Below are 12,528 nucleotides of genomic sequence, written 5' to 3' on the forward strand. Positions count from 1 at the left end.
TTTGATCAGTACATTTTGTCTGGCACTTTTGATGAATATGAAGTGTTTCTACCTGGTTTGGGGTACTCAGTTCCTACAAATACTTTCTCTGCGAGGACCTCCTTTGAAAAATGTGATCCTCAGTTTGTGTCACTTTTTGACACATTAACTCATGAAAATGTTAAGGATGTCTTTACTGTAGGCTGCTAAAAAACAAAGGTTCTTTCAAAGGATTTGAACAGCAGGATTTAAAATGAGACAGTAAGTGAGAACGTGAAGGTCTTCCCAGCAGTAATGAGACTGAGCTTTCTCTAACAAATCGGATTTATCTGTAGGTTCTGCAAATAACCTACACAAATAACATTTACACAATCTCATGTATTCATGAAACATATTTTTAACAACTGACCTGAATATCAATGGAAACTTGCAAATGGGACTTAGGGGATGTTTTTAACTGTTCAAAAACTAGTCAGTTCTGGGTTTTAACTGGCAATAAAATGGAATTTGGCCATTGTTATCCTTATTTTTCCCTAATTACATAAATAAATGGGTTTTTTGTTGGTGGCAGATGTCCTGTAATGATCTGTCCCCCGATTCACATGAGTGATGCTTATTATTATTATTATTATTATTTATTTTTTATTATTATTATTCCTTTCCAGAATCATGAGCTAACTACATATGTTGTGTTGAAGGCAAATTCATTTTCCACGGGGAAGGACTGTTGCAGTCTGATTAATTAGACTTTTGCTGCATAACAGAGGGTAAAGGAATGTAGCACAGCTATGAGTTCTGAAACCACTGGAGTTGGAACAGCCCCAGTAGTGTTCTGGAAGTGGAGAGGACAGTGCATAGAGAAACATCTCCCTACTGTGGGTTTTTGTTTAATAAATTTATGTTACAGGATGGGTATGGCTTTAGGGTGGGTTTTGTGACCTCTAGGAAGCCTGAACTTCCAGAGGTCTTGGTATTTAAGAATAAATGTTACTTTAGGGAGGAGTGGAAAAGCAGAGATCCACCTCTGTAAATAATCATTAACTTTTCTAAGTGAGTATACTTTAAAACAGCTGATATTCTGGGGTTGTGCTGTGAGCTCCAGCTGTAACACATGGCTCTGTTGTACTGATACTAATGAAAAAATGGTTTTTAATGGTCAGGAGAAAAATACTCTGCAATTTAAAAAAAAAACCAAAAAAACAACAAACCCCAAACCAAAACAGTGCAATTGCAAAATGTGGTTTCATAACCCTTGTGTAATGGGTCAAAAATCTTTTCAGGCCATTTCAACAGGTTTTCTGGTCAGTTTTTCTAAGTGTTTGAGAAAGTGGAAGACCACAAAGTAATGGGGTAAAAATTAAAATATCATTAGTCAAAATCAAATTATATAGCTATTTGGTGCTGTCCTGAGTATACTTCCTTGGTGCTAAGATATGCTGCTATAGATTTTAAAATACAACTTTGCACAGCTCAACATGTCATAAAATGCATGCTTTCATGCATTCCTGTCAGATGAATAAAAAATTTTTATTTTACCAGCTTTGCTATTCCATTAGCTAGAGACATTATGTTTTACATGAGCTTCAGTGAAAACAGTTGAATTATGACATGGGTGTTCTAGTCTTAAGTACCAAACTTTTCTCTATAATGGAGGAGAGAGTTGAACCTTCATACCTAGGTTTGAACAGAATTTGCGAACTTGCAACCAAGGTCAAGGAAGAGAAATACCTTACTTGCAGGTGAAAAGCACCTGACAAGGAGATTCTTCAGAGACTGCAAAATTAATAATATTGCCATGATGCTTCAGTAAAAATGATCTCAGGTGTGCTCTGTAGGGAGTCGGAGTGGTGTGTATTCTCAATGGAGATGGTAAACTAGGTCATTCATAAGAACAGAAGAGGGTTGTATAAAATTTTGTCAGCTTAATATATTTACAAGACAACATGCAAGCAAATAGCTTCAGGGTTTTAATCCTTATTATACATTCAACACCAGCCCCAAGTATGCTTGATTTAAGCAAAATCCATGGTGCTGAAAATGGTGTTGGCAGAAAAATATATATGCATTTCCAGCTCTTCGCTTGAATGAATTGTTTGTGAGGAAAAAATCTGTTTATTGTTAGTCAGATATGTAAGTTTTGAAAAAGAGGCTATCAAATCTCTTCATTAGTCTAGAAAAAGCATATGCATTTCTGCTACAGATTCTAGAATGATAGGAGAGTTGGGAAGGGCAGGGATAGGATTTAATTGAGTAACAGCCCAGTAGAGGGCAGTCTGGTATGAAGATTTTTAAAACCTTGGCAATGTCATAGGTATTCTGGGAAAACCGGAGCTTCCCATGCTTCTCTGTTTAAGTTGCATTTTCTTGCTTCTTCTCCAGACTGACTGAGCATATCTCTCTTTCACAGACAGACTGTTATTCTCAAAGTTAAACAAGAAGTTATATAACAGTCTTTCACAGTTGGTAGTGCAAGAAATCCCTGTGGTACCAGCAGGAAAGTAAACAGAACAGAAAGGAGTGGGTGAGGGGAGCCCTCCTATCCCAATTCTGCCAGCAGTAAAATAAGTACAGTTTTTCATGTTTTCTAACAAACACTGTGCACTATCTCTGAATTGACAATTATTACTTTAATTCTTGATTTTTTTTATTTAGAGCTGTCAGTTAACATCAATGGTTCTAAACCAGGGAGGTGATCTTGCAGATGAAATTCAGAGCACAGAGGAGTAAGATGTGCCAGATGTGTGCTGGCTATAGTGTTTTCACTGCAGCAACATAGAAGCAGTGAACAGCATGGAGGGGAAGGGCTGAAAACATTGTCAGTTCGCTCAAGTGAGACGCATTGCTGGGTAAAACAGGGCTGGAGGAATTTTTCCAAAGCCTTACACTCTCTTAGTCAAGGATGAATCCTGAATAGAAGCCTAGAATGTATACCTTCCTACAGCCCTGGCAGTAGGCCCAGAGAATTTTACTCTTAAGAAAAAGAGGCAGGTAAATCATGGCTGCACATGGGACTATGGGAGCTGATAATCTCTTAGCCAGGATCCAGATGCTTTGGTGCTTTCGTTGCTCAAAAACAAGCTGAAAGCCAAAGTAAAAATGGTGTGTGCTGTTTGTCACCCTAAAATGCTACTGATTTTATTCTGTGCTAGACATAGGAAAGAGAATGCATGTAAATGTGTGTACATATTGCTGTTTTCCTCTTTGGAACAAGGCTGCCTGGTGTTCTGTTGGAATTGTAATAGTCATAAGCACTATGATCTGGGTCGAAATCCCGGTTCTCTGGCTTTGGTAGGGCTCCTTCAACCCCAAAGTTAGCAGAGGCTCAAAAGGATATGGTCAGAATATAAGTGCTCTATATACCAGCATGTTGAATCTAAAATCCAAGAATAAAACCCCAGCTGGAACAAGGGATTTGAGTTAATGCCCAGAACAAGTTTTTTAACCTGGGGAGTGGATGGATAGAACACATCAGTGTTGTTTGCATGTAACCATGTCCATGTTCTGCATAAAATGTCAGGCCTGTGCCTCAGAATGTATGCATTGATGTATGCCTCTGAATATGCATTCCTGTGATCACCCATCATTAGGGCTTCTGAAATCTGGTTGGTTCTGAAACTGATAACTCTGCTAACAGAAAACAAAACAATACCTTTACAGCCTGAGAGTAGCAGCTTCAGGCGGCTTGGATTGTGCAGACAGTCCCAAGAGATTGCTTTGTGGGAGGGAGTTCGTGCCCCAATCCTCAACGTCTCAAAAGACTGTGAGAATGTAAAATGTGATAGGAGCTATTTGCAAGCTTCAGTGACTTTCTGGCACCCCTGCAAAGATAATGTCAGAACGTAGCTTTATGTTCCTTTCATTAAAAACACAACAAACCCATACCACACCCCACAAACCCCATTAAAAAACCACAAAACCCCACAACCCTTTACCAAAGGGTTTCCTATTCTAGGAAGGAAAATAGCTTTGATTTTTCTAATAAAAAGTGAGATAATAAAAGTGGAATTGGAAAGGCTGGGCGACTACTGTGGGGGTTCTTTGTCATCATGCAGGCAGATCTTTGTGGCACAGACATATGTGCACATCTGTGATAGTAGAACACTTGAAGCTGTTAAGACAGTGTAATTGCTCTTTACTTGCCAAATATTTCAGCAAATTTTACAGTAATTATTTTTTTTTTCTGTAGAAGGCATGTACTTTATGGATTTTTGTGCTTAATATTTTCTTTTGTTCATCTGATAGAAAGCTTAAAAATACTCATAAATAACAAAAGAGGCAATTTCTGCAGCAAGTGAAAGGTTTCTTGCATGTAAATTCTTCTTAGTGGAGTCATATCCAGGGTCAGTGGTGTTATGCAAAAGTCTTTGTGCAGTATGTATCTAAAACTAAGGAAGGAACTGCTGTCACGAATCTGTTTTGTTGTGGTGGCTAGGCACATTCCTAAATAATTTTTTTAAAAAAAAAAATTCTATTCAGTCACTCTGGGTGGTTTTAAGCTGTTACAACCATAGCATATAGTGAAAATTGTAGCAGTGTTAAAATCCAGCTTATTTATGCAGTGAGATTTTAGTTCCTGGTTATTAATACCAGTGCATTGCATGGTTGCATCTTCATTGCCACACATCTTTATTTTTCTGGGTGATCTGATCTTTCATGGCTGGATACATTGAAGTTAGTAATTTGACCTTTTAGTGCTGTTGGAAAGCTTTGATTCTGTCTTGATTTTGGGGATTTTTTTTTTTTTTGGTAGGTGATTCATTTGCTGTGCTTCATTGGAAATGCATTAGATAGCAATGACAGTTGCTCAGTTTCATATGCAAAAGGCATCAGTGCATGAAGAGCATAGTTTGTGAAATAACTGCAGATGCAGAGCAGGTTGTAGATTACCATGGTGTTAATGTCTGCAATTAAGAAGAGAGTATCTTTTTCTCAACACAGGCATAGGATCTAATAACTGATTTTATTTATTTTATTTTTAGTATCTTGTTATGCAGAAACAAATTATGCCATGATTAGGTCTTTTCCACCTTGATACCAAAAAAGGACAAAGGTAGTAAAACTTTTAATTTATTATCTGTAAAGGAATGATGTGTATATATAGTTGCCTTAATAGAATATGACATACTCTAAGGGCCCCTATTTGTGAACTAAATATAGAGAGCTCTTCCTTATCCTGAATCTGGCAGGGGTGACTGTCCAGGTAGTGTTCACAGAACTTGCATGAATATTCACTGGTGGTATGCAAATAACTTGAAAGTTGAGCACTCTAATATCTCTCATATTGACATTTTAGTTGAGTGATACATAGAGCTAGGAAGCCTAAAACCCTAACAGCCTTCTCGTATTCATTCTTTTTTGTTGTTGTTTGTTCAATTATGTATGAATTTTTGGTCTGAAATCGGCTGCTCCTGCTAGAAAAAATATTTTACTTTTGTTTTTGCTGTGGATCCTCATAACCCTTTACAGTTCCTTATATTGCTTATATATTGAATTAGTTGTATTTTGTAACAAAAGACAAGATTTAAGTGGTTAGAAGATTCTTTTTACTAATTAGACTTCAAATAATTTTTCTTATTTTGGTGTTCATTGATATATTGAAGTTACTGGTAAACCACTTCTTCTCTTAGTGTTTGACTTAGCAGTGGTTACTATTCATCAAAATGGAGAGAACAGATAACATTGAAACTAAATTGCTAGGCAAAAAACAATCCACAGAAAACACTCCACTATAAGGCAAAACTCTACTATAAAGGAAGATTTAAAGGTTTTAATGCTTGAAAGACTAGATAAAATAGTACTTGGGAGTACAGCTATCTTAGTGATACTGTTGTGTATGTTTGTATGGTGTAATGATGGTCACAACAAATGTTTAAGAAATAGCAGATCTAACAAACTCAACATTGCCAACTGACTGAATGACAGTAGTAGTGAAACTGAAAGCTGCATACCAACATCAGCTCTTTGAAATAATCCTTCCTTTACTGGTGCTGAGTTAGGGATTAGTGCTGTGTTATGCCAGTAAAATCATTGTTATGTTGAAGGTTTTTAAAAGCTCCACTTGAAAGGCTACAGGATTTCTTCCGTCCTTTTTTGACAGATACTAAATGTTGTTTTAAGAGCTGCAATTGCTTTATAGCCTGCTTACCTTTTACCCGTGGGTGTTGTTTGAAATGATAGTAATTATTTTAATGAGAGAAATGTGCACTGACTGGCATTCCAGATCTCAGAAATTCTTGAGATATGTTCCCTTTTCATCTTAAATGTAGGAAACTAGGTCTGACATTGCAGCTGTAACCCTTATGCTGAACCATGAATGCATTCTGAGATTTGAGTGAGGTACTAGTAGGAAATTTTAGTTGGTAAATTTGTGAGCCAAGAGCAGGGATTGCAGCTCAGCTCATGAAGATGAGTAGCAGTATAATCCAAATGATAGTTGGTAAATCCTATTTCCTTTTGCCATCCTGAAACCCATACTCTTGTCTGTTTACAGTGGAGGGTCAGTGGCATTTGGGCTGTAATTACACATTCATCAGTGATGCAGTCTGAGCTGCCTTGAGCAATCTCTGCCCCTGTTATTCGTGTTTTCAGCTGTTTGGTGCTGTGTGTTAGCTTGGCCATTTGTGCAATTGAACAGTGAACTCATTGAGATACTAATCTGGCAGAGGGGCTTCTTACATTCTTTTTTTATTGTGGATTTTTAAGTTTTTTCTTTTTTCTTTCTCCTTCCCCTCCTGGATTCTTTGTTTTGTTTGTTTGGGTGTTTTTTTCCTCTGAATTCTTTTTCCTTTTCTTGGAGGTTTACTTTTTTGTTGTTGTTGTTGTTTTTGTGGGGGTTTTTGGGGTTTTTTTTGTTTAACGTGCCATTTTTTCAGTTGGATCAGTTCCCTGAACTGGTTTACTTCACAAGTGGTGGAGGCTTGTACTGGCATGACATGGGGAATGAACTTGCATGGACACAAGCTGCTACAGCAGTAGGAAGAGCTAGAGGTGGAGACTGCATAAGCTGATGCTGCTGCCAAGATTGCTTATCAAACTGTAACTTTGCAATGTGGATGTCTAAATCTGCAGTATAATACTGAACATTTTAGCATGCTGCCGTCAACCATCTTGTCCTGCTTCTATCACATTCCTTTGGGTTTTAGAACTCATTGGTATAAGAATAGCTTTAGTAATAGAGATGCACATAATTGGTATCCCACCAGCAAGATGCTTTGGGAGTTCTTACTTCAAATTAAACATAAACTGCTATCAACTCTTAACTAGTCCAGCTGGAAATATGGAAGAAAAAATTAGATGTACTCAGATTCGCTGTCATCAGAGATTCTGAATTGCCCTTGCAACAACCTCAGAAATTTGCACATCTCTGTTCGTTCCTGGGCAAAGTTATCAGTCTTCTCTTAACTGTTTTACTCACAGAATCAAAGAATAAATTCATGTGGATTCTGACCGTGACTAAAAGATTTTTGTGTGTCATACTCTTGAGTTTAATTGAAATCCATATTTTCATACACAACTTAAAGTTATTTCTTATGTTTTTTCAGTTGGTGAGAAAGTGAAGGGAACTTGATGTTTTCACAAGTATGGACAGATGTTTAAGTAGTGTATTGCAATCATTTTCTTAATTAAAATTTACACCTGCAATTATTGCTTACCTAAAACCACTGAAGATGTACTTTCCAGAAAGATTACCTAATCTCAGTTTCCATTTCTGGATATACTTGTTTCTAGGAAGGAGAAGGCAAAATATCTCAATTTTGCAGGCTGCCCTGTTAAAAATGTCTTTCCTGTTTCATATAATGGAGTGTTTTTTGGCTACAGTAGGAATCTTTGGTGTTCTTTTCTATTTGTCTTGTGAGCTTTTAGCTGTATGGACTTTTTTTGTGGTATAATTAGCTCTTAACAAAATGCCTGTAAAAATACGATTTGGAAACACTCATTCAGGGATTGTTTTTATTTCAAGAGGTGTCTGGTTGTTGGGGATTTTTTGTTAACTTTCATGCACTGAGATTTGTTTCTGTTCTAGGTACCTTTCTTGTGTCTTTAAAATTGTGGATCTGTTGGAATAGCTGTATAATTAGAACTTAATTCTTCTGAAATTTATTTTGTGCAACTCATTCTGCAGATATTTTGCATAACAAGTGTTACAAATAGAAACTGAAATATATCTAAGAAGTAATTACAATGTAAGAATTGTTTTGAAGCTGTGTATAGTGCCAAGTGGAAAATTTCCAGAACTTGGATTCATGTTTCGTGACTGGGGGTTTAAATTTCCATTAGATATGGTCGTATAAGAATGTGGACAGTAAACAGCTTTCTCTATCAGCTCTGTTAATAAAACATCAAAATGTGGTAATTTGGGAATATGCTCAAAACAGCTTAGTCAGGAGAGGGAAACTTTTTTTTAAGTTGATGACTTCTTGTTACTTTTTGCCTTTCTTTGTTGGACTTGCACTTTCAAAAGCTTTGTCCAGAAATGTATGTAGTGTGTTTGCAAAGCCTGAATAGAAGAATTATTGACGACTTTCTGTACTAGCAGACACCATTTCAGAAATTCTGTTGTACATACATGCATGTGCAAAAGCAACCCAAGAAGCTTCATCAGATAATTTATAATGTGGCTGTAGCTTGTAATGTTTGTTTAACCGGAGCACTAGATTTTTCTGCATGTGTGAACTCACTTTTAGAGTTGGACTTTTTTTCCAGAGGGTGAATTTAAATTGTCTTTGATTTTTCTGTAACTTCTTGCAGGTGTCAGATGATGGTCGATATGTCTTGCTGTCCATCAGAGAAGGCTGTGATCCAGTGAACAGACTGTGGTACTGTGATCTACAGAAAGAGTCTCAGGGTATATCAGGTATGTGTTGCTTTGTAAGTTTGCTTTCTTTTAAGACAGTATAAGATTTGAAATACCTTATGTTTGAATGAAAAAAAATATGTATTTAAATACGTATATGTATTCAAATACATGTATTGCTTAACCAACAATGCAGAAATTAGATAAAATAAGCACTGCTAGCATTCCATTTTCTGGTATGTATCAGTAGATGAAAAACTCCATTCTTCATTCTATAGTTTGTTTAAAAGGTCACAAGGAAAAGTTGGTATAGTGTAAGCAGCCATACCCATGTATGTTCCATTTCATTCTACGCCATTAATACTTTTCCATGTTTAAACTTTTTTCGTATTTTAAAAATTTCACATATTTCCCTTCAAGTGCTGATAGCACTTTTTTACAAAAAGTGACTGGTTTATAGATAACTTTCTTTTTCTATGCATAGTACTAGGAAATAAAAATCCTCCAGTGTTATTTGGTAGCACCATTGTTGTCATAGTGGAAGTATCGACTCATATTTCAAATGTGCTTTCATGAAGTGCTCCTTCCTTGCTTTCTAGTTGGAGTAGCCTTTAGCTTTTGTGATTTAGGCTTTGTAGCTGCAGTGGTTAGAGCTGAAAGTATAACACTTTGCATCATATGGCTGTTGTTAATGGCTGGCTTTTAGTTTACTAATTGATAGTCTTGTATTTCCAGAGTATTGGGTTATTGAAAGGTATTCCTCAATGTGTGTTTTGCTTACTGCTTAAAACACAGCTTAGCTATTTTGGTTTTTGCAGCTTCTCTCTTCAGAAACTTCAGAAACAGAATAAATACTGCAGTAGCTCTTTGTTGAATATTGGATCTCAAGAAGCTTGTTCTTTTGTTTATTAACAAAATATTTCAGGCTAATGAGAGGACACTACTACTGACTTGTCTACAACCAAACTTCAGCCAAGGCTGCCAGCAATTTCCACATGCACGGCCAGTTCTTCGTTATTTGTACATACTGGGTCAGGCAGCACACTTTCTTGCTTCAGCTTTATGATCACCTTGGGAAATTATCATCAAGGCACTGTAGAATTCTAGATTGCTTGAGCCCTGGATTACATTGTCCTTCTACGCAGAAGACATCACAGTGGCTAGTTTTCACTTTTTTTCATGGCCTGTGAACATGAGTCTTCTTCCACTTGTCTAAAGAAGGCATCATCTACTCCTTCTTAATTAGGAAGTCCATAGCATGTACCACTATGTACAGTATACTGCTACTACATACTCCATAGCACACAGTAGTATATGCCACTGCAGTAGTGCTCATGCTAGTCTGCCTGCTAATCTTAACCTATGAGCTATTGACCATCCCCTGAACTGTCCCAAGGCAGAACTCCACAAATTCCAGCTGTTCTTTCATGTAAAAGACAACTCACTTCCTCACCTTGCCAGCTTGTCCTTACTAAATGACCTTTGTCTATCCATGGTAGCATGGCAGTCCTGTGAGCTATCCCACCATGCCTCCATTATCCCATTGTGGTTGAAGTCCAGAAACTGCACACAGACTTCTAACTCCTCCTGTTTGTTCCTATGTTGTGTGTATCAGTGTAGAGGCAGTTCAGGCAGGCACCCAAGTGTGCTGATTCCTCAGTACAGCTTTGAGAGCTTTCTCCATGTGGCTGTTCTGCAGTGACTTCCTTCTTTACATGCCTATGCTTGGAGAGATTCCACTTCAGCTCTGTTTTGTTGATTGCTGTGTCTCATTCTTATCACCCAAGCCCTTGGCTTGCCTACCCCATCCACATCTTCCTTACTTGTTGAAGAATCTCTTTCTCCTGTTTTTTTCTGGTTTAAAGAAAACTGGGTTGTCTAACCTGCAAGGATTCTTTTGCCTTGCTTAATCCAGTAGACAACAGTGCAGCAATAGTACAGAATGGGGTGACCTAGAATTGCTGCTGAATCATTGGTTTTTCACTTGGATGTATATGGGTGAATGTCTCCTGTTCCTTATTTGCAGCCTGCTTTCTACAGAAATAAGAAATGCTTAATCCCACTTTGCTTTTTGAAGCATTGGCTCCCAAATGCAATCACTGGTTATGGAAAAGCAGGAGTCCCAGTGGTCCAGCCCTCACAAGAATGTGTGGGAGGTCAATTGGCCAGGCAGAGGTGAGAACATAAGCTTGTGGCATAAATTTAACCTTGTTATACCTTAAAGCACGAGCCCCCGTATGGATACCTGAGATGTGGAGAAGGCTTCGGAAGAAATTTTTATCATCTTAGACTTAAGTCACTTTTAGTCGAAGTTCTCTCCCCTGTGGATCATCAGAGATATGAAAGTCAATGAAGATTTGTCTTCCAACTTTGATATTCATAACAGCTCTCTCCTGTGTGAATTCTTAGATGACACTCTGCTTATGCTGAATCTTAATAGAAATTGAGTTAGAATGTCAGGTGACTTTATGAACCCAGACATCACTAGGTTCTACTGTTTCCAGTGTTCAGACTTATGTCTCTTTGTTGCATACAAGACTCTGTGTGTTGTACTCATTTAAGAGGACTTTGAAGATGCACCCTTCCTGTGCATCTGTTTACTTGGATCATTATGGTGGTCGGCAGAGCTTTGTCATCACTGGGAGGTTGTGGTGACCTGAGATGAATTTTAGAACCCATTTGTGGATTAGAAGGAGCAGTTATAAGCACAGTTACATTTCTAGAGAGCTCCTGGCAACCTGTTTTCCATTCTTATTTTTCCCAGAAGTGCCAACTGTAAGTCATAGATCAATTCATACTGTGTTAAACAAGTGTGTTCTCAGAGTTGAAATAAAGTCTAACAGCTATAACTGGGAAAATGCACTGGAATATCACAGACAAGTAATATTGGCTGATAGGTGTATGATTTAAAGGACCTGTGGGGTGGACAAGTGGAGTAATTGTGTTTGGTTTTAAATTTGTAAACCCGTTTCCTTGAATGGGCTATTGGCTGAGTTGGGTATGTGATAACAAGGCTAAGGTGCTCTAAGCCACATGTTTGTCCAGTAGCTGTTACATCATTGACTGCTTTGAGATCAAAGTGGATGAGATGATTAATGAACTTTCTTACCTTATGCTGTAATGAAGGACTCTGTTTCCTGCCAAATTCTGTGTTGGAGGTAAAGTGAGAATCACCTCCAGACTGCAGGTGTGATAAGATGATGGACTGAATATACCTGTTTAGACCATTAGCTGAGGCACCTGCTCTCCTGTGTTTCCCTCAGGATGACTCAGTCCATGTGAAATGCAGGTATCACTCTGCACAGATTTGGACCCCTGTGTTGATTGCCAAAAGTGCCCATGGATTGTAGCTCATATGCTTTTAAGATGAAAGGGAGAAAAAGAAAAGAGAAATACCACAAAACTGAAAGCAACTTGAAAAAGAAGGAAATCTGAAAAAAAGTACGAAGTTGAGAGGAAAGTGAAAATTACCTGATTGAGACACAGATGTTTGTGAAGAAGTTGTCAGAAAAAAAAAAAAGAGAACTAGTTGCAGGACTATTTGAGTGACTTTTAGTTATTTCAGAAATTGTACTGACTGGCAAAGAGGGAATGAGGGAAATTGAAAAATGAAAGAAAATGGATGATATTATAGGTACCCTAGGATCTAGCAGATAACATACCTGATATAGATGCTGTTTAAAGGACAGAGTGATTTGACAGTGCAACTCCAATTTAGTAACCATAAAGAAGAGGTGAAATAACATGGTAGAGGC

The 12,528-nt window shown here is 37.6% G+C and overlaps 1 protein-coding gene across 1 annotated transcript in view; it reads left to right on the forward strand.

Moving 5' to 3' along the window:
- Window positions 1-12,528, forward strand: part of PREP (prolyl endopeptidase) — an 87,880-nt gene that overhangs the window by 15,630 nt on the left and 59,722 nt on the right. Inside the window, exon 7 of the mRNA XM_083856610.1 lies at window positions 8,728-8,833. Coding sequence (XP_083712736.1) covers window positions 8,728-8,833 — 106 coding nt within the window. The remainder of the gene's footprint in view (window positions 1-8,727; window positions 8,834-12,528) is intronic.

The sequence above is a fragment of the Zosterops lateralis genome, assembly GCF_965231275.1.
Source record: "Zosterops lateralis genome assembly, chromosome: 3".
In the NCBI taxonomy this organism is placed as follows: domain Eukaryota; kingdom Metazoa; phylum Chordata; class Aves; order Passeriformes; family Zosteropidae; genus Zosterops; species Zosterops lateralis.